The sequence below is a fragment of the Saccopteryx bilineata genome, chromosome 6 (genome assembly GCF_036850765.1).
Source record: "Saccopteryx bilineata isolate mSacBil1 chromosome 6, mSacBil1_pri_phased_curated, whole genome shotgun sequence".
NCBI classification, from domain to species: Eukaryota; Metazoa; Chordata; class Mammalia; order Chiroptera; family Emballonuridae; genus Saccopteryx; species Saccopteryx bilineata.
Window position 1 is genome coordinate 22,953,607 of NC_089495.1, and position 19,187 is coordinate 22,972,793.

Here is a 19,187-nt window from a genome sequence, read left to right on the forward strand (position 1 = left end):
TAGGGCAATATGAGAGGCCATCAATGTATGCACAACTAAGTGGAACAATGTGTTGATATTCCTCTCCCTCTCATAAAAAAGAAAATTCTATTCTCAACATGTTAAGTTTGAGGTAGGCATCCAGGTGAACATGTCAAATAGTCATTGGGATATATAAGTCTGAACTTCAAAGCTAAGGTAAACTGGTAATTATGTTATTAAAATGAAGACAGCATTTAATGCCACAGGAAGAGCTACAATGTGTAAAAAAGAGAATTTAGATATGACAGTAGCAATGTATAAACCTTATTTGGATCCTGATTCAAACAAACTATAAATTAAATGATATTTATAAGACAATTAAATATTGTCTTATAAATTAAATTTATAATTTATTAAATAAATAAATTATAAATTAAATCTTATAATTTAAAAAATAAATTTTTTTAAATTAATATTTTAAAAAATATTAAAGAATCATTTTTCAAATGTGATACATGTACTATGACTGTTATTTTTAAGAATCCTTTTAGAAACACTGAAATATTAAAGATGAAAAATTGTATCTGGTATTTCCTACAAAATAATATGGGCAAAATAATATGGGAGGTGGGGGAGAGTTGACAATGCATTAACTGTTAAGGGTAGCTGATGGTATAGGAAAGTTCATTACAGTATTCAGACTACTTTTTTGTATATTTAATTTTTCCAATATAAGGAGTTTTTTAAATAAAAAATAAAAAAAAACTAAAACAAAATCTTTTTCTGGGGTTTCTCTGACTTAATGTATAAAGGTTAGTAATTCCAAATTAACAAAATATAGGGAGGATTAAATCAGATAAATATTTAAAGCACCAAGCATATAATAGCTGCTCAATAAACAACAGCTCTCCTCTCACCTCCATCCCTGTCTTTGTGAATTAACTCTGGAGGAAAGCAATCCTTCTGAATGAAGTTTTGAAACTATGAAATATTAACTATTATATAAGAATCCTTAGAGGACATTTAAAGGATACAACATTACTAATGTTTAGTATTCACTTGGCAAACTGATGAAGAAAACTCCTAACATTCTGCCCCTTTCAGACAATTATTTTCAAGTTTTAGTTTGCATAGGAAATCTTCAGGGTGCTTGTTAAAATTTCAGATTCCTGGGCTCTTCCCACAAAAGTTCTGATTTAGAAAGTCTGACATGGGACCCAGAAGTTTGCATTTTTTAAGAAGCATCACAAAGAATTCTGTTATAAGTGGTCTTTGAAATACATTTGGACACACTGTTCCTAAGGTCTCAAGTAACTCTAGACAACATCTGTAGACCAACAATAGTCCTTAAGGTAGTGAGTGTTTTCTTCCTAGAAATACTGTGTTTCTCATGGAAAAGCCAAAGGATTCAGTGACCATGGAACTATCTTCAGCAACCTAAAGAACTATCCTATTTGCCCATAAATGTCACTAAGGACAAATGTCCGTGATGCCCAACCCATTATATTCACAAGAGGAAACAAGGGGACTAGCACTTAACTCTGCCACTGGGGCTTTTAGGATACTCCAAAATGCTTCCTAAAATGTGTTTTTCCTCAGGAGCCAAGCCATGAGCCAATGAGATGAGAACCTATCACTTCCCAACACACTACCGCTGATCAGCTGTCTATCTCCTCTGTGTCCTCAAGCACCACGCTTTCAAGGCTGGACTACTGTGGAACAAAACAAAAGGTGTCGGTGGCAGTGACTGTGGGATGGAATGATTTACCCATTCCTTTCAAGAATGATTGGAGAGCAGGATGCATATGTCTGCTTCAGTTTAGAAAAGAGCTAGCTAAGTGGTTCACAGACTGTCTACACAGCAACATCTCCACAACACAGGTTCAAGTGAGCCTTGTGGTTTTGCTACCACAGTCCTTAAATGGAAACTTCCTTCATGGTACAGAAGATGGCAGAACTTTTTGCTCTGACTTGAATGGAAAAAAAAAAATTCTCCTGCACAAACACCTATTTAAGGTGTGTGCAGTAAACCTCAAAAAGAGACTGTTTTAAATTTTATTTTTTTAAACGTAACAATGGCAAAAGAAATTTCGACAATGGAAGTAGCACAGAGAAGCAAGTGGACAATACCTTTAGTTCCCTAGTAGCTCTCACTTTAAAGCATGTTAAAAGTATCTCCTCTATTCACTCAACAACGTTTCATATGCCAGTTTATCTTAGTCTTAGGACTGAAAAGATCTAAATTCAAATCTTACACCTACCTCCACTAATATCATTTAAAAACCCTTCAAAAAGATTCTCACTGCTGGGGTGGGAGGGAGGCACCTCCTTCTATAGGACCCTGCTGTATAACCATACTGCCCATCCCGAACCCCAGCAATCCCACTGGCCTTCCTCCTCTCCAGTGGACCAAGCTCCAGGCTCCCAGAGTTTGCCACCCAAGCTCATCACCGCCACCGCCTACACAAACATGCAATCCTCTCCCGGCTTTTCCCTCTTCTCTAGTTACACACCTGTTCATCCCTCCGTTGTCCTTCCCTCGGGAAAATCTTTTCACTGATCTAAATCCGAAGCTTTCGTGGGACTATTTATATCATTTCCTAACGATTATCACTGTTGCAATTTCACGCTTTTTAATGTCACTCTCACTAACTTGCAAGCTCCTGAAGGAGGCTTACCCAGAAACCGTACCCAGTTTTGCTGACCTCAGTGCCTAACCCTGTTCCTAACACTGTAAATGATGAATAAATTTCTACGATGACTTAAATGAATGTATTTGTACCTCCGCTTTCTCCCTTTCTTTCTAGCCCTATTAGTACTCAAAAAAAACCAGCGATACTCAGTTTGCCAAAAGATCGGGGTAGTGTTAAATCCACCCTTTCCCGGGCCCCGCTACTCCTATCCCTGGAGGTGGGTCTCACCAGAACCCTAGTTCTGTGTCGGAAACCGAGGAGTCAAGTGCGGACCAGCCAACTAGCCTTACTTCTTTATTACAGGCTGGGAGGAGAGAGAAATCGATGCGCTTTGAAGATCGTCCCCCGAAGCCATCACACCGTGCCTCCCAGAGGTCGGCGGCTGCGGGCGCTCCCCCGTCTTCAAAGACGACGGGACGTCGCAGGATCCCGGAGAACAGAGCTTCCGCCAGCCGGAGAAGCCTCTGAGGCTGGCGCCGGCACGCCCCGGAAGCGCGGCGGGGGAGGAAAGCCTCCGAGGGCGGCGATCTGCCGAGGAGCCGAGCGCGGAAGGAAGGGGTCGGCTGCCGAGTCCCAGGCCCGCGTGTCCCCGGCCCCTGCGCCCCCCGCGCCCCTGCGCGAGCGCGAGCCGCCGGCGGAAGTGCTGCGCAGCGCACTTCCGGGTGTTGTCTGGTCGCCGCCGCCGCGCGTCTCTGGTCTCCCGGCCGCCGCCGCCGCTGCCACTTGGGTCCTGGACCAGGAGCGACGTCACCGCCATGGCCGGCATCAAAGGTGGGCCCGGGGCGCAGAGCGTGGGAGGGCTGGGAGGCCGCCCGGATCAGGGGGTGGGCGCCCCGCGCAGGCCCTGCACGCCGCCCCCCGCTGGATCGCGCGCCGCGGGGTCCCTACGCCGGAGGCCGACCCCCGACCCCCGCCTCGGCGCTCGCTGCCTGGGCGCGGAGGTGGGCTCGGCGCCCTTCCCGAAAGGATGGCCGGGACCGCGGCTTCTCCGTCAGCCCCCACTTTCAGCTGATCTCGGCGGCCTCTCGCTCTCCTCCCGTCGACCCCCGTCCAGCCGAATGAAGAGGTCTGCGCGCTCTGTTAAAAGTCGAGCAGCAACTCGTTTTGCAGGAGTTTGCATCCGAGATGGGGCGGGGGCTGAGCGTGGGTTTCAGGGGGTTGAGCCCACTGGGAACGTCAGTTACGGAAAATCAGTGTCGTTTCCCACTTAAAGGCGCGAATGCGATCCTCGGGTGCTGAGCCCCACCGAGTCGCTCAGGAACGCTCTGGAAGGGTTTAGGAACGGTTCTTTCCGAAAGCTCAGCGATCACAGCCAGTCTCAGGACCCGTGATCACAGCCACTCTCAGGACCCGTGCTCGAAGCTTCCCACGCTCCTGAAACTGATGCGTTTTGATTTATGGCTTTTTTCCCTTAGGCTAGGCGACCACGGTGTTCCTGCTCTCTGCCAGGTCCACACTTTCACGTCGAGGCTTTTCCATATTTCAGAGTTTTTATCTAGTTAAGGTTTTTAAGATAAAATAGTGTTAAACTAAATGAAAAGTAGGTCGTTTGATTGTATATGTAGGAATAGAAATGTCGCGTTCTTTCCAATGGGTAGTTTTGTTCGTGTGCTTTGAAGCAGATACCATTAACAGCGTTTTCAGCTTGACAAGGAACTTCATTGATTTCCTGACCTGCGGCTTTGTAAACGGGACAGCAAAGTAGGAAGTGAAGAACTCGGATAGTAGTGTTTTTCTGTGTATTTTATTTCCTTTAAGAAAAACTTTTGAGCTTCTTTCCCAGAGTCACAATTTTTTTTTTTACTGTTTCTTGTTTATTTTTAATTTCTGAAAACATTATGTTTCCCACTTAAAACGTTGTCCTCTGAGCAACTAGAGACTTAATAATCTCCTTTTGAACCACAATAGACCTTTTTAAATCCTTGTGTGAAAGGCAGTTATGGTGGAATGCTGTGGTTTTTAGGTTGTTGCCAGGTTCCCTGTTCTTCTCCATTTCTTCAGTGACATTAATGCAGGAGTCATTTTTTTAAAATAATTAATTTCTGTAGTCTTAGGTAAATATTAACCAGGTGAAAGTGTCTCAGATGGGATTGTGCTTAACACTTTTGGTTTCGGTAAAAGTATCTGATTGTTATGATAATTGTTTATCAGGATCTTTTCTTCCTGTTGGCTTATTTATATTTATATTAAGGAGTGTTGCTGTTATTAGAATCCATTACTTATTTCTTGAATTACTGCCTTTTGCTTTATCACATATTGGGTTTTTTTGGTAACACTTAGATTAAGGGAACTGGTCCCCTTTCCTCTAATTTCTTTGTAATCACAGAAGCAGCACCCTGCCTTAGAGAGTAGATAATTGGGCTGCTCCATCCCTAATCTCTAGCATAGGGGTTTTAGGAAGAAAAACCAGACTCAACTAAGGTTTGCTTCCAAATGTTGCATCACTCAATTACAGTATAAATTCTTGTCCTACTGTGTCATGTAGGACAAGCATTTATACACAAATGATGAAATTTGTATATAAATTAGCCTAATTGCTGATTTCATAAGACTGGAGAAACTACAGGTTTTGGGAACACTTTTTTTTTTTTTTTTTTTTTTTTTTTTTATAAATAAATTTTTATTTTAATGGGGTGACATCAATAAATCAGGGTACATACATTCAAAGAAAACATTTCCAGGTTATCTTGTCATTTAGTTATGTTGCATACCCATCACCCAAAGAGAGATCGTCCTCTGCCACCCTCCATCCAGTTCTCTCTGTACCCCTCCCCCTCCCCTCCCCCTCTCCCTCCTTCCCTCCCCCCACCCCCCATAGCCACCACACTCCTGTTCATGCCTCTCAGTCTCGCTTTTATGTCCCACTAATGTATGGAATCCTGCAGTTCCTGTTTTTTTCTGATTCGCTTATTTCACTCCGCACAATGCTACCAAGACTCCACCATTCCGCTATAAGTGATCCAATGTCATCATTTCTCCTAGCTGAATAATATACCATGGTGTATATGTGCCCCATCTTCTTCATCTAGTCCTCTATTTTTTTTACAGTGATTAAAAGCCTTTAAGCAAACTCTTGGCCAATACAGCAAGAATCCATAAATGAGTAGTGTCCTTAACATGTTCACCAAGTCCAAGTTGGGAACACTTTTAAACAATTTATTTAACCCCATTGGCTTTTATCTTATATGAATGGGTAGTAAGATGATGTCACGTAAAATTATTTTTTGATATCTGAATCATCTCATTTTAGTTCCTTGATTTTTAAAAGAGATAATATTTTATTAAGTATACTCAAAGATTGTAGAGTTTCTTTTTTTAATGATAAGAATATAAATAATTGTTCTCTGTCATAGAACAGAACAGAGTTACCCTCAGAGACTGAGTCCTAAGGCTACTTGCTTCTTGACCAAGACTGCCAAAAACTGATAGTCTTTATCAGAATTTTCCTGCCTGAATTAAAATTTTTTTTTAGTTTCCTCCTTTCTGTTAGAGGGCAGTTCTTGTTTATATGCAATTCTACCTCCTCTTTCTCATTTGAGTCAATATGGGGAACAAGATAATCAAACTTACAAAATTTTATGTCAAATGATATAAGTAACTGATTTTTTTTCTGAGAGTGGAAGTTACAGCTTACTTAATTTTGTGAGTATAGATGATTCTTTAAAATAAAAGTATTTTATTCTGCTGAAATTCAGATAATACAATTATATTACAAAACAGGAATAAATAACCACTGAATAAGAGCCTAAGGGTCTGTTTATAAAGAATGTTAGCTTTGGTGTATGGACTTTCTGGCATCTTTTGTCTCTTTAAGGATTCTAAGCTATATTCTGGGAAATAGCTTCTTTTTTTTTTTTTTTTTTAATTTTTCTGAAGCTGGAAACGGGGAGAGACAGTCAGACAGACTCCCGCATGCGCCGGACCGGGATCCACCCGGCACGCCCACCAGGGGCGATGCTCTGCCCCTCCGGGGCGTCGCTCTGTGGTGACCAGAGCCACTCCAGCGCCTGGGGCAGAGGCCAAGGAGCCATCCCCAGCGCCCGGGCCATCTTCGCTCCAATGGAGCCTTGGCTGCGGGAGGGGAAGAGAGAGACAGAGAGGAAGGAGGGGGCGGGGGTGGAGAAGCAAATGGGCGCCTCTCCTATGTGCCCTGGCCAGGAATCGAACCCGGGTCCCCCGCACGCCAGGCCGACGCTCTACCACCAAGCCAACCGGCCAGGGCCGGAAATAGCTTCTGAATAAATAAGGTGTTACTATCTAGTGTTTATAGTGGTGAATTTAGCTATTTGGCAACTACATTCAAAAAGTAGAGATAGTTTTTTTACTTCTTCAGCATATCTTAACAGATATCTTTAGCATTCAGAGAATTATTTGAGTTTCAGATCTAGTTCATCTCTCATAGAAGAAAGATCTGACACTCAAGTAGAATTCTGTAGACAGCTAGTAGGAGGCTGGTAGGAGATAGGACCCAGCATCTTCTGACTTTCAGTGAAGTGCTGTTATCTACATCAGGCACACTATCTTCCCCTGCCCTCCCCCATCCCTTCCCTTTCCCTCTTCTCTCCCCTCCATTTCTTCTTTCCACTCCTTTGTTGTTGTTGTTTTTCATTAATTCTACAGATATTTATTACTGAGTGTTTAAGAGCTGGGGCATGAGCATCAACAAGAGAGCAAAACTTGTTCCCTGTGGAGCCATCAGTTTAAAAGGAAAGACGTCAATATAAAGTACAACGGTTATAACTGACCAAAGAGCAGGTGCACAGTGTAAGGAGAGCCTGTGCACATGCATGTCCATCTCCAGAATCAAGAACAGTGAGTGTGTGACACACCTTAGGTGCTCTTAGAGATTTGTTGAATGAATGAATGAATGAATGGATGGATGGATGAATGGATGAGTGAGTGAGTGAGTGAATGAATGAATGAATATAATAAGGGGAATTTTTCTAGTTAGGAGGTTTGAAAAAAACTTTACTGAAGAAGAATTGATTGAGATGAGATCTGAAGGAGAAGTAGAAATTAACTTGAGGAAAGAGGACAGGAGTAGGACAAGAATGCAGGCTCCCTGAATGTGAAAGGGCCTTATCTCCTGTATTAACATATCCCTGGCACCTGTTACATATTTGGTGCATGGTAGATTTTTTTTTTTCTTTTTGTGAGAGAGAGACAGGAAGAGGATGGGGATGAGAAGCATCCACTCGTAGTTGTATCACTTCAGTTGTTCATTGATTGCTTCTCAAGTGTACCTTGGCGGGAGGTGAAGGGCTCCTCAAGGCGAGCCACTGACTCCTTGCTCAATTCAGTGACCTTGAGATCATGTTGACGATCTTGCACTCCAGCCAATGACCTTGGAGTTTCGAACCTGGGACCTCAGTGTCCCAGGTGGACGCTTTATCCTCTGTAAAACCACTGGTCAGGGAGTAAATATTTTTTGAATGAAATGAATGACTGAAGAAGTGTCTGAGGTAGAAGAGACAACATGTGCGACCACCACATGGGTGAAGGAATCTGCTTATTTCCAGAATAGGAAAGAGGGCCATTGTCACGGGAGTGTAGAGAGCAAGGGTGAAGAGCCTGCTGGGATTGATAAGTGTCAGGGGAAGTAAACAGGGCAGATGATGTGGACCTATTTTGAACTGACCAAACCAGGTTGCAAACTCAGTATTTTCATCACCGTTTACATTGCATTCCTTGTGAACTTCCTCATTTTCTGTAAAATAAAAGTGCAATTTTTTTTCTTTCTGTAACTGAAAATATGGCAATAAGGATTAAGTAGCCTGACCAGGTGGTGGCGCAGTGGATAGAGTGTCAAACTGGGACACAGAGGACACAGGTTCGAGGCCCCAAGGTCGCTGGCTTGAGCGCAGGCTCATCTGGTTTGAGTAAAGCTCACCAGCTTGGACCCAAGGTCGCTGGCTTGAGCAAGGGGTTACTTGGTCTGCTGTAGCCCCCCAGTCAAGGCACATATGAGAAAGTAATCAATGAACAACTAAGGAACCACAACAAAGAATTGATGCTTCTCATCTCTCTCCCTTCCTGTCTGTCTGTCCCTATCTGCCTCTCTCTCTGTCTCTGTCACACACAAAAAAAGGACTAAGTAAATGTGTACAGGGTTGACATGACCTACATAAGTGATCTAAATAAAAACTAAATCTGCCATGCTACCATGTCACTGGGATTCCTTGATTATATCCATTTTAATTCAGAGAAGTATATCAGTATTACTTGGCAGCATTTAACCCTTTACGGTTAATTTTGGTTTGTATGTATATATGTTAGATTTTATCTTGGTAACTTTTAGACCTACAAATCTTTGGAATTTTAATTACATCACTATTAAAAAGGATATAAGTTATTCTCTTAGGCATGTAGCTGCAGAAATACAGGTTATATAGAACTCAAAATGATTTTTTTTTTTTTTTGCTTAATTCTAGGCCATTGATTATGTCTATTCAAGAAAAGTTGTTTCTATTCACTTACATATGTGAAAATACTTTGTAAATATGCTTTGTGTGCATGTGACTTTATAAACTATATCTCACCTGTAGAGTGCATCGATTGTGATAATGTCTTTAAATAGTGTTACCACAGAAAGCTGTGCACATTATCCTGCACATTTTCTAATGTGGAGGAGATTAGGGGAGGAAACCCAGCCAGTTTTGTCAACTGTTTAATGACCTGTAACAAAATTAACTGATTAAAATTATTGGCCCTGGCCGGTTGGCTCAGCGGTAGAGCGTCGGCCTAGCGTGCGGAGGACCCGGGTTCGATTCCCGGCCAGGGCACACAGGAGAAGCGCCCATTTGTTTCTCCACCCCTCCGCCGCGCTTTCCTCTCTGTCTCTCTCTTCCCCTCCCGCAGCCAAGGCTCCATTGGAGCAAAGATGGCCCGGGCGCTGGGGATGGCTCTGTGGCCTCTGCCTCAGGCGCTAGAGTGGCTCTGGTCGCAATATGGCGACGCCCAGGATGGGCAGAGCATCGCCCCCTGGTGGGCAGAGCGTCGCCCCATGGTGGGCGTGCCGGGTGGATCCCGGTCGGGCGCATGCGGGAGTCTGTCTGACTGTCTCTCCCTGTTTCCAGCTTCAGAAAAATGAAAAAAAAAAAAAAAATTATTCACTGCCTAGGTCCTTGGATACTTTTTTCTTATCAGGTTTTGCACAGTGGGGTGCCCATATGTACCAGAAGCTAAAGCTGAGCTGAGTGGGAAAGGTTTTCCCAAAGGGCGAGGCTTCTGACGTCCAGCAAAGCTGACAGCGCGGAGTTGTCCACACTGCTTTTCAGAACTGTAATGATCTGTGGAGTAAATATAGTGCCGATGTCTGCAGGAGCATCGATCTTGCAGATTGAGAGTCTCATCAGAAGTGGATCCAGTAATTAGGGAGCGCTGTGGTGTGCTAGCAATAGGTCAGGCTTTGAAAATCAATGTTGCCTCCTTTTGCCTTGAGGATGCTGCAGGAGACTGAGCCCGAGCCTAGGCACCTTACACTTCGGAAGATAACGCACTTTTAACACATTTGGTGTTTTGTGTATTGCTTTGCTTTTTGCTTCCAGGATTACAAGTCATGTTCAGACTAATAATAATATTAATTTAGTTTAATATGTCTACTTTTTATTTTGCAGCTTTGATTAGTTTGTCCTTTGGAGGAGCAATTGGGCTGATGTTTTTGATGCTTGGATGTGCCCTTCCCATATACAAGTATGTAAAATTTTTGTCATTTGGTGTATATAAGGATAAAATGTTTCTACTTTTAAAGCTTAAAATTTTTTTTTTACTATGTTTATTTACTTTAGACAAATCGTTTTTTAACGTCTTCACTTAAAATTTGTTTGTAGCCTGACCAGGTGGTGGCACAGTGGATAGAGCGTCGGACTGGGATGCGGAGGACCCAGGTTCGAGACCCCGAGGTCGCCAGCTTGAGCGTGGGCTCATCTGGTTTGAGCAAAGCTCACCAGCATAGACCCAAGGTCACTGGCTCGAGCAAGGGGTTACTCGGTCTGCTGAAGGCCCACGGTTAAGGCACATATGAGAAAGCAATTAATGAACAACTAAGATGTCGCAATGTGCAACGAAAAACTGATTGATGCTTCTCATCTCTCTCCATTCCTGTCTGTCCCTATTTATCCTTCTTTCTGACTCTCTCTCTGCCCCCCCCACAAAAAAAATTGTTTGTAAATATTGTAGGACACCCCTGACCAGGTGGGCTCATCTGGTTTGAGCAAAAGCTCACCAGCTTGGACTTAAGGTCACTGGCTCGGTCTGCTGAAGACCCGTGGTCAAGGCACATATGAGAAAGCAATCAATGAACAACTAAGGTGTTGCAACGAAAAACTGATGAATGATGCTTCTCATCTCTCTCCGTTCCTGTCTGTCTGTCCCTGTCTAGCTTTCTTTCTGACTCTCTCTCTGTGTTCCCCCCCCCCCAAAAAAAAAGAGAAAGAAAGAAAAAATATTGTAGGACACCAAGATGCCAGAAAGATTTCTGGCTGTTGCTCCTAGACTCCAGCTAAGTCTGTTAACAGCAAGCTGGCAACCAGGAGCGCACACTGCTGCTCACTTTTGAGTACCTACTGATAAAATTAAATACAAGAAAATTAAAGGTGTCTTTTCAGCAGATAATACCAGAAAGCGAGTCAAGGGTTAGTTAACTAAGGAAAAAAGTTATGTAAGCAATTACTTTCCTTAGGTTAGAATAAATTAGTAAGAAAAATGTAGGCAACTGAATAGAAAAATTAAACAAATATGGAAAATGAAAATGTATTTTCAAGCGATATGTAAAAGAACTGCACATTGCTTTTAAGCCCAAGAAAATATACTCAGCCTCACTCAAAATTAAATGAAATTCATGGGCAAAAATAAAAGATAGAGGCAAGCAGGCATTGTCCCCGACTGTGAGTGGAAGTGGAAAGTATACATAAATAAGAGCAGTCCTTTCTCAACATGTCTACACTCTTTAAACTGGCCCTCCCCTTCTTAGAGTTTCTCACGGAAATCTGCTTGCAGCTGTTTACAAAGATATGTGTAGTTGGGGGAGAGAATGGATGTTCATGGCGACCTTGTTTATAAGAACAAAAAAAGCTGGAAGCATCCTAAAGGTCTGTCAGAAGAAAACTGGTTAATTCATCGCACATCCATCAATGGAAATATGAGGCAGTCTTAAAAAGAATGAGGAAGAGCTGTAATTCCTAGTATGTAAAGTTCCAGATATACTTACTGTTAAATGAAAAAGGGCAGTGGTTCATATTTTTAAAGTCTGGCTCTATGGAAATGTGGAAGGATCTCCGGAGAGCTCAATGGGAGGGTCAGAACGAGAGAGGGGAGATGGGGGCCACTCATCTTTTTGTGCTTTTGTATTGTTTGAATATTTGTTTATGCATATGTTCATTTGTAATTTTTTTCTATTCTCAAAATATTTATGAAGAGATATTTAGTATAAACATAGGTTTATACTAAACTTGTTATAAGTCTGTAAGTATAAGCAAATCTCTACTCTGCTATGTATTTTATTTTATGAAAGTTTTAAAGGCTTTATTACTTTTTATTTTGAAATAATTTTGGACTCTCAAGAATTTACAAAAATAGTACTGTTGTAAAGTAACATTTCGCTGAGTTTACCTAGAGACACCGAGTCAAATGAATTTTTAAGGAGTTTTATTAAAGGAGATTTATTAATATGCCAGCCGCATATGACAAACACAGGGCACAGCTGACCCAAATCCTGCCTGCTGATTATAGCCCTGAGGCAGGTTATATACCTCTGATCACACACAGATTGGCGGGGGGGGGGGGGGGGGGGGGGGGGGGGGAAGATAACACAATTCATTAGCAAGCTTATAACATTCGTCTATAGGATTTATAAAAAATAAAACATTTCTACATGTTAAGACTTATAAATAAAACATTTCTACATGTTAAGACTTATGAAAATGTTGCTTTTCATATTAAAAGACATTTCCAAATTTTTCAGTGTTTATTTGCTATTTCTTTGTTTAGAGGTATATACATTAATTATACGCCTTCAAGATGGGACAGGGAGCCCATATGGCGCCAGGGGATAAGCGTTTGTAAATGGCCCATTAAAGAAGGAGAGGAAGAGGGAAGGCCTGCCTAATCCTCCCTTTCCCTCTTCATCCACAACACAGTGCCCTTGGCCATCCTGACCTGGTGTGAATCACACACAAGTACAAAAGTCGTATTTATAAAATCTCTCTGTATGCTTAGCCTAAATTATAAAATATCCTTTAAGCTTCCTAGTAAAAGGGGGTTTTCTACACCGTATGTCTCTGCAAGCCTGGAAATTCCCACATTCCTTTTCGCTCATTCCCTACAGAATGGAGGGGACAAGAAACCTGACTTTTTCTCCTAAAATATTAATATTAATTTTTCAATTCTTTGGTACCTTACCACAGTACAGAGCAGTCTTCTATACCCTTCACAGTTTCCCTTAGCAGTACTATCTTACAGAACTATAGGGGGGTGTGTGTGTGTGCAGAAAATGACTACGATAGCCAGACTGTGGACTAAAAGCCATCTATTTTTATTGTAATAAATTCTATATTCTGGCTGAAAGTTTTCAATATTACTTTCAGTTCATTTTCTCTACTTTGATTTCAGTATTTTGGGAGTTCCTAGTGACCTAAGAAGCTTGGAGGTGTTCCAGCTTTATGCTAAAGCAGGGTATCATTGATGTCAAGGGCATGAATTTTTAATTTTATAAATCTGCAACTACATTCCCATTTTATATATGCCTCCTTATTTATAACCTAAAATAATAAGTATTTTAAATTTTGGGCCTTGGTTCCAACTGTTAGAATTTTATCAAACATTATCTTTTAAAGTAAAAAATGTTTTCTAATTGTATCATAATTGACATTAGGAACACTGTGACTCTAAAGGTTACTCTTTTTAGTTGTCAGGTTATAGTTTATTTTTAAGCTGTATCATGTTTTGTACATGACAATATTCCTTTGGTCCTTGTTTTTAAAAAACGTTTAGTGTGTAGGAAAATGACATGGGTAAGAAAACCGACATTAACTTGTTTTTCTTTTTCCAGCCGCTACTGGCCCCTCTTTGTGCTGTTTTTTTACATCCTTTCACCTATTCCATACTGCATAGCCAGAAGATTAGTGGACGACTCAGATGCCATGAGTAACGCTTGTAAGGAACTTGCCATATTTCTTACAACAGGCATCGTGGTCTCAGCTTTTGGACTCCCGATTGTGTTTGCCAGAGCGCAGCTGGTAAGTGCGTTCTTCACTAATGGAAAGTGTTCCTCAGGAGAAAGTTTTTGTTGAAATGACATGAAAAAGAGATCAGCGATATGGGAGCCTGGAGGATAGAGATAAAAAACTTACTTTTGTTGTTAACTGATGAAAATGATACGGGAGAGCATGGCCGAGGTTTGCAGCTGGGATGGCTTCCCACTACTTTGCTGTCAGAATTGGGCACGACCACTTATCGACCCGGTGCTGCCCTGTCCAGCTTGAAGCATGGAAGACCCAAGTAGAGTGTGGAAGACTCTACGAGTGGGAGAGTACAGAAGAGGAGAAGGCTGGGGCACGTGTACTCCGGTCTTCCTCCCAAACTCCCCAGTCAGACTCACTCACTCTCCATCTCGGGGGAAGTCGAGAAGGCAGAAAAGACAAGGACTGGCCGCCCTTCCGTACGGAGAGGGTGCTTATTCCTCCTGCCCCTTTAAGAGAATGGAAATGAGTGTTTTCACCTCTGATACTTTAAATTTAATCTGCTCTCTGGATACAATTTTAGATTCACTAAAGAAGAGTTGGAGCAATATTCTTTATAAACAAAGCTGTAGGATTCTATGCTGCCTCCTTGTAGCCCCAAACCAGGCTGCTTTTGAATAATCATCTTTCCATGACTGTCTTTTTAAAGCTCCCCAAGATAAATACAAATAATGACACAGAAGTACCATTAAGTGTTCAGTAGTGTGAAAGCCATTATTACACATCTTGTTTGATGTCATGATTGGCAATACGACTATAGCCTTGATTTGCTTTTCATTTTCTTTTTGTTTTCGTACGTCTATTAACTGAAAGTTTATTATCTTATTTCCATAGATTGCTTGGGGATCTTGTGCACTTGTTCTCACAGGAAACACAGTCATCTTTGCAACTATACTGGGCTTTTTCTTGGTCTTTGGAAGCAATGACGACTTCAGCTGGCAGCAGTGGTGAAAGAAATGACTGAACTATTGTCAAATGGACTTCTTGTCATGTATTGGCCATCCATGCACACAGGAGATGGGGCAGTAACGCTGAACCATATAAAGCCTCTTGGGGGTATTGTAGGTGCTCCCTTCTCACTCTTATTGTAAGCATACTGTCTTCACAGAGACTTGCTAAAGGATTAAAAGGATTTTCTCTTTTGGAAAAGCTTGACTGATTTCACACTTATCTATAGTATGCTTTCTGTGATGTCCTGCTGAATTTAAATATTTATGTGTTTTCCTTGTTTAGTGTTTTTTTTAATCGGTATGCAATGTTAAACATTTTTTAAATGTAATAACCATTCACATTGGTTAGGAATTAGATTTCTGCTGGCTATTACTGGGCTAAAGTATATCTTTTCTCTTAAAATTATGTAACCTTCATTATTACAAAAAGTTATAAAAGTAAGTTTTCAATCAGTCAAGATAACATCACTCCCAATTTTATGCAGACATTCAGACTGTTGGCATACCATATCGACTGCAGACTCAGTGCAAATAGAGTTGCGTTTATACCTCAGAAGGGCCCAGTACTAATGCCCATGCCCTCCGTAAGGGTTGCTGGGTTTTCCAGTAAGCAGGTGTTTTGTGAATTGAAAATTATTTTATGTAACTGCTACAAAGGAGTGCTTTTCTTCTCAATTGTTTGAAGAATTTGTTGTTCAAGTTTAAGGTAAGGGTATAAAAACAGATTTTTGAGATATGGTTTTTATTTATGTTTATGAGAGTTAAAGAGTTGCATTGTGGGAGGAAACGCTGTTGAAATTTCATTTTTTGAGTCCTGTTTCTTTTTATAAAGGAACGTTTTGATCTTCCATCCGCCTTTCATGTTTTGCATAAGTGAGGTGGACATTCATGGAACTACTGCTGATTAGGGAAAGTTGTATGTTTGCATCATATATACCAGAAAACTTTTCCCTGTTCCCTCCTTTTAACTTATTTTATACAATGTATATATTAAGTAAAACAACTTTTCAAATATAGTTTAATAACACTTTAAATTAGAGATGTTAAAGTCACCTGGACAGTAATTGCTATTTAAATGTAATAACCATTCAGAGTGCCCCCTGCCCCACAAAGGCTTTGACATGATTAACGAGTGACTTGTTAGTCTTGCAGATAAATCATGCATTAACCATTTAAGATTTAGACTGTGGTAATTGTAGTTCTTACTCTCTAAGATTATATCACATGTAATTTGAAACTATTTAAGACAGGTTTCCTGTATACCTCTCAGTTGTTTTCATTTTTATTTCATCATGCTAGAGCTGCTGTGTCCTTTTTAATGGCATTTATTGTGTGAATGAATGCAAAGTAGCCCAACCCAGCTGTGCAGCAGCTTCTGACACAAACCCGACCCAGGAATTCCCAGTAGCCAGGCCTGATCACATCATAGTGGTTATTCGCAGCTCACAATTATCAGTACTTTCTTCAGGAGCTAGTTATGAAAATGTTCAAATTGGTTTGACAGTGTTTTTTTAAGGACATTTGTGTGTATGTTTATTCAATACACTTACGTAAAAAATTGGTTTGGTTCTGCCTTCAGACAAAACTGAGCAATCATGACAGCTATCTTTGTTATTTTATGAAGTTTGTTTTTCAAGAAAATGGGAACACATTTTGGATATGGTCACCTTTTTACTAACAACAGCTAAAGGCCACTGGTTTTAGAGCTGAACCCAAGTTGTTACTTTTAGCTGTGAGATGGGAAGCAGAATGAAACACGTGAATGTGGCCGTCCCATTTACCCATCAGGCTGAAGATGGCTTGCAGTGTACAGCTCGGAGGAGCTGGGACTTAGAGGAAAGTTCAGGATCCCATGTGTTAGATGGTGAAACCTTTGAGGACTCAGTGCCTGTGATCTACTTGATTTTTTTGGCAAGACGTATATTCTCTGGTCTTTCCCCATTTTCTGTTCTAGAGTGTCATTGCAGTATACTGCAACTGTTTTATTCACTTGGCCATAGACTCTTTTTCTAACAACTGCACATTCTTTCTGTATTCTAACTGCATTGGCAGCATTGTGTCTTTGATCTTGCACATAGCTTGACATAGTGCTGTCTCTGATTTCTAGGCTAGTTACTTGAGGTGTTGAATTTTCCATAGAATATGCACTGATACTTCATTGTCATTCTTCTATGGAAAGAAAACTTTTGATGATGAAACAATAAAGATTTTAAATATCTGTTTTTAGTTTGTGGGTGTTTTTGAAATGAAAATGTATTACACGCTTCAGTTTCTGAAGTGCATTATCCATTTTAATAGTGTGAGATAAAGAGAGTATGGCATTAGTTATAACGTTGTATTTACAGAAGTTTCACTTCCAAAATAAAATTGAAACCACAGTAATAAATATTAGAATGAAGCCCTATGATTTTGAGCTGTTGTAAAAGGATTGGTAATCTGGGGAAGTAGGCTTTCTACCCAACCTTTTACAAAAACAGCCATAAGAGTGTTTTTTTGTTTTTGTTTTTTTAATTTATTAATTTTTAATTTATTGTGTTTACATGGATTCAAGCGTCCAACTGAATATAACTGCCTCACCCCCACCTGAGTCCCTTTTTATACCTCCTTTGCCTTCCTCCCCTAACTACTTCCCCCTTCCCTCTAGGATTTGCTGTCCAGTTAGCTTTAGCTCTGTGTTACGTATATATAGTTTCACTAATCCCTTTACCTTCTCTCATCCCATCCCCTGTTCCCCTTCCCTCTGACTACTGTCCCTCTGGTCCCTGTGACCCTGCCTCTGCCTCTATTCCATTCCTCAGTTTACTTTGTTCATTAGATTCCACATATATATGAGATCATACGATATTTTTCTTCTCTCTGCCTGGCTTATTTCACTTAGCATAATAATCTCCAGGTCCATCCATGCTGTCACAAAAGGTAAGATTTCAAATCTTATTTTTCAGAGCCACATAGTATTATATGTACCACAGCTTTCTAATCCATTCGTCCACTGACGGACACTTGGGCTGTTTCCAGATCTTGGCTATTGTAAACAATGCTGCAGTAAACATGGGGGTGCATATCTTCTTTTGAAACAGTGATTTGTTATTCTTAGGATATATTCCTAGAAGTGGGATAGCTGGGTCAAAAGGCAGTTCGATTTTTAATTTTTTGAGGAATCTCCATACTATTCTCCACAGTGGCTGCACCAGTCTGCATTCCCACCAGCAGTGCAGGAGGGTTCCCTTTTCTCCACACCCTCGCCAGCACTTATTCTGTGTTGTTTTGTGCCATTCTGACAGGTATGGGGTGGTATCTCATTGTGGTTTTAATTTCCATTTCTCTGATGATTAGTGATGTTGAGCATTTTTTCATATGCCCATTAGCCATCTGTATGTTCTTTCTGGAGAAGTGCCTATTCAGTTCTTTGCCCATTTTTTAATTGGATTGTTTATCTTCCTGGTGTTCAGTTTTACAAGTTCTTTATAAATTTTGGTTATTAACTAACCCCTTATCAGATGTATTGGAGAATATGTTCTCCCATTGTGTGGGTTTTTATTTTTTTTAACAGTGTCTTTTGCTGTGCAAAAGCTTTTTAGTTTGATGTAGTCCCATTTGTTTATTTTGTCCTTTATTTTACTTGCCCGTGGAGATAAATCAGCAAAAATATTGCTACAAGAGATATCAGAGAGTTTACTGCCTATGTTTTCTTCCAAGATAAGAAGTTTTGTTGACATAAGGTTACTGACAATCTAAAGGTTGTCCCTGTTCTTAAGTTTTCAGAACTTCTATATGTCTACATATTTTAATATCTTTATTAGTACAATGGTACCTTGACACATAAGTTTAATTCGTTTTATGGCCGAGCTCATGATTTAAAGTTCTCATGTGTTAAGTTAGAGTACTTTGCTTTATGCAAACATTTCTAACAGTTAAAAGTAAAAAAATTGGCCCTGGCCGGTTGGCTCAGCGGTAGAGCGTCGGCCTGGCGTGCGGGTGACCCGGGTTCGATTCCCAGCCAGGGCACAAAGGAGAAGCGCCCATTTGCTTCTCCACCCCCCGCCCCCTCCTTCCTCTCTCTCTCTCTCTTCCCCTCCTGCAGCCAAGGCTCCATTGGAGCAAAGATGGCCTGGGCGCTGGGGATGGCTCCTTGGCCTCTGCCCCACGCGCTAGAGTGGCTCTGGTCGCGGCAGAGCGATGCCCCGGAGGGCAGAGCATCACCCCCTGGTGGGCGTGCCGGGTGGATCCCGGTCGGGCGCATACGGGAGTCTGTCTGACTGTCTCTCCCCATTTCCAGCTTCAGGAAAATACAAAAAAAAAAAAAAAAGGTAAAAAAATTAATCTGTTCAGTACAATGTTAACAGAGA

At 41.2% G+C, this 19,187-nt stretch overlaps 1 protein-coding gene across 1 annotated transcript; it reads left to right on the plus strand.

Annotated features, from left to right (window-relative positions):
* The first annotated feature begins 3,053 nt into the window (after positions 1 to 3,053).
* LEPROTL1 (leptin receptor overlapping transcript like 1) lies at positions 3,054 to 17,059 on the plus strand. The gene is made up of 4 exons (XM_066236021.1): positions 3,054 to 3,425; positions 10,271 to 10,346; positions 13,702 to 13,888; positions 14,726 to 17,059. Exons 1-4 carry the CDS (start codon positions 3,410 to 3,412, stop codon positions 14,840 to 14,842), a joined length of 396 nt encoding a protein of 131 aa, XP_066092118.1. The 5' UTR covers positions 3,054 to 3,409; the 3' UTR covers positions 14,843 to 17,059.
* Positions 17,060 to 19,187: the final 2,128 nt, after the last annotated feature.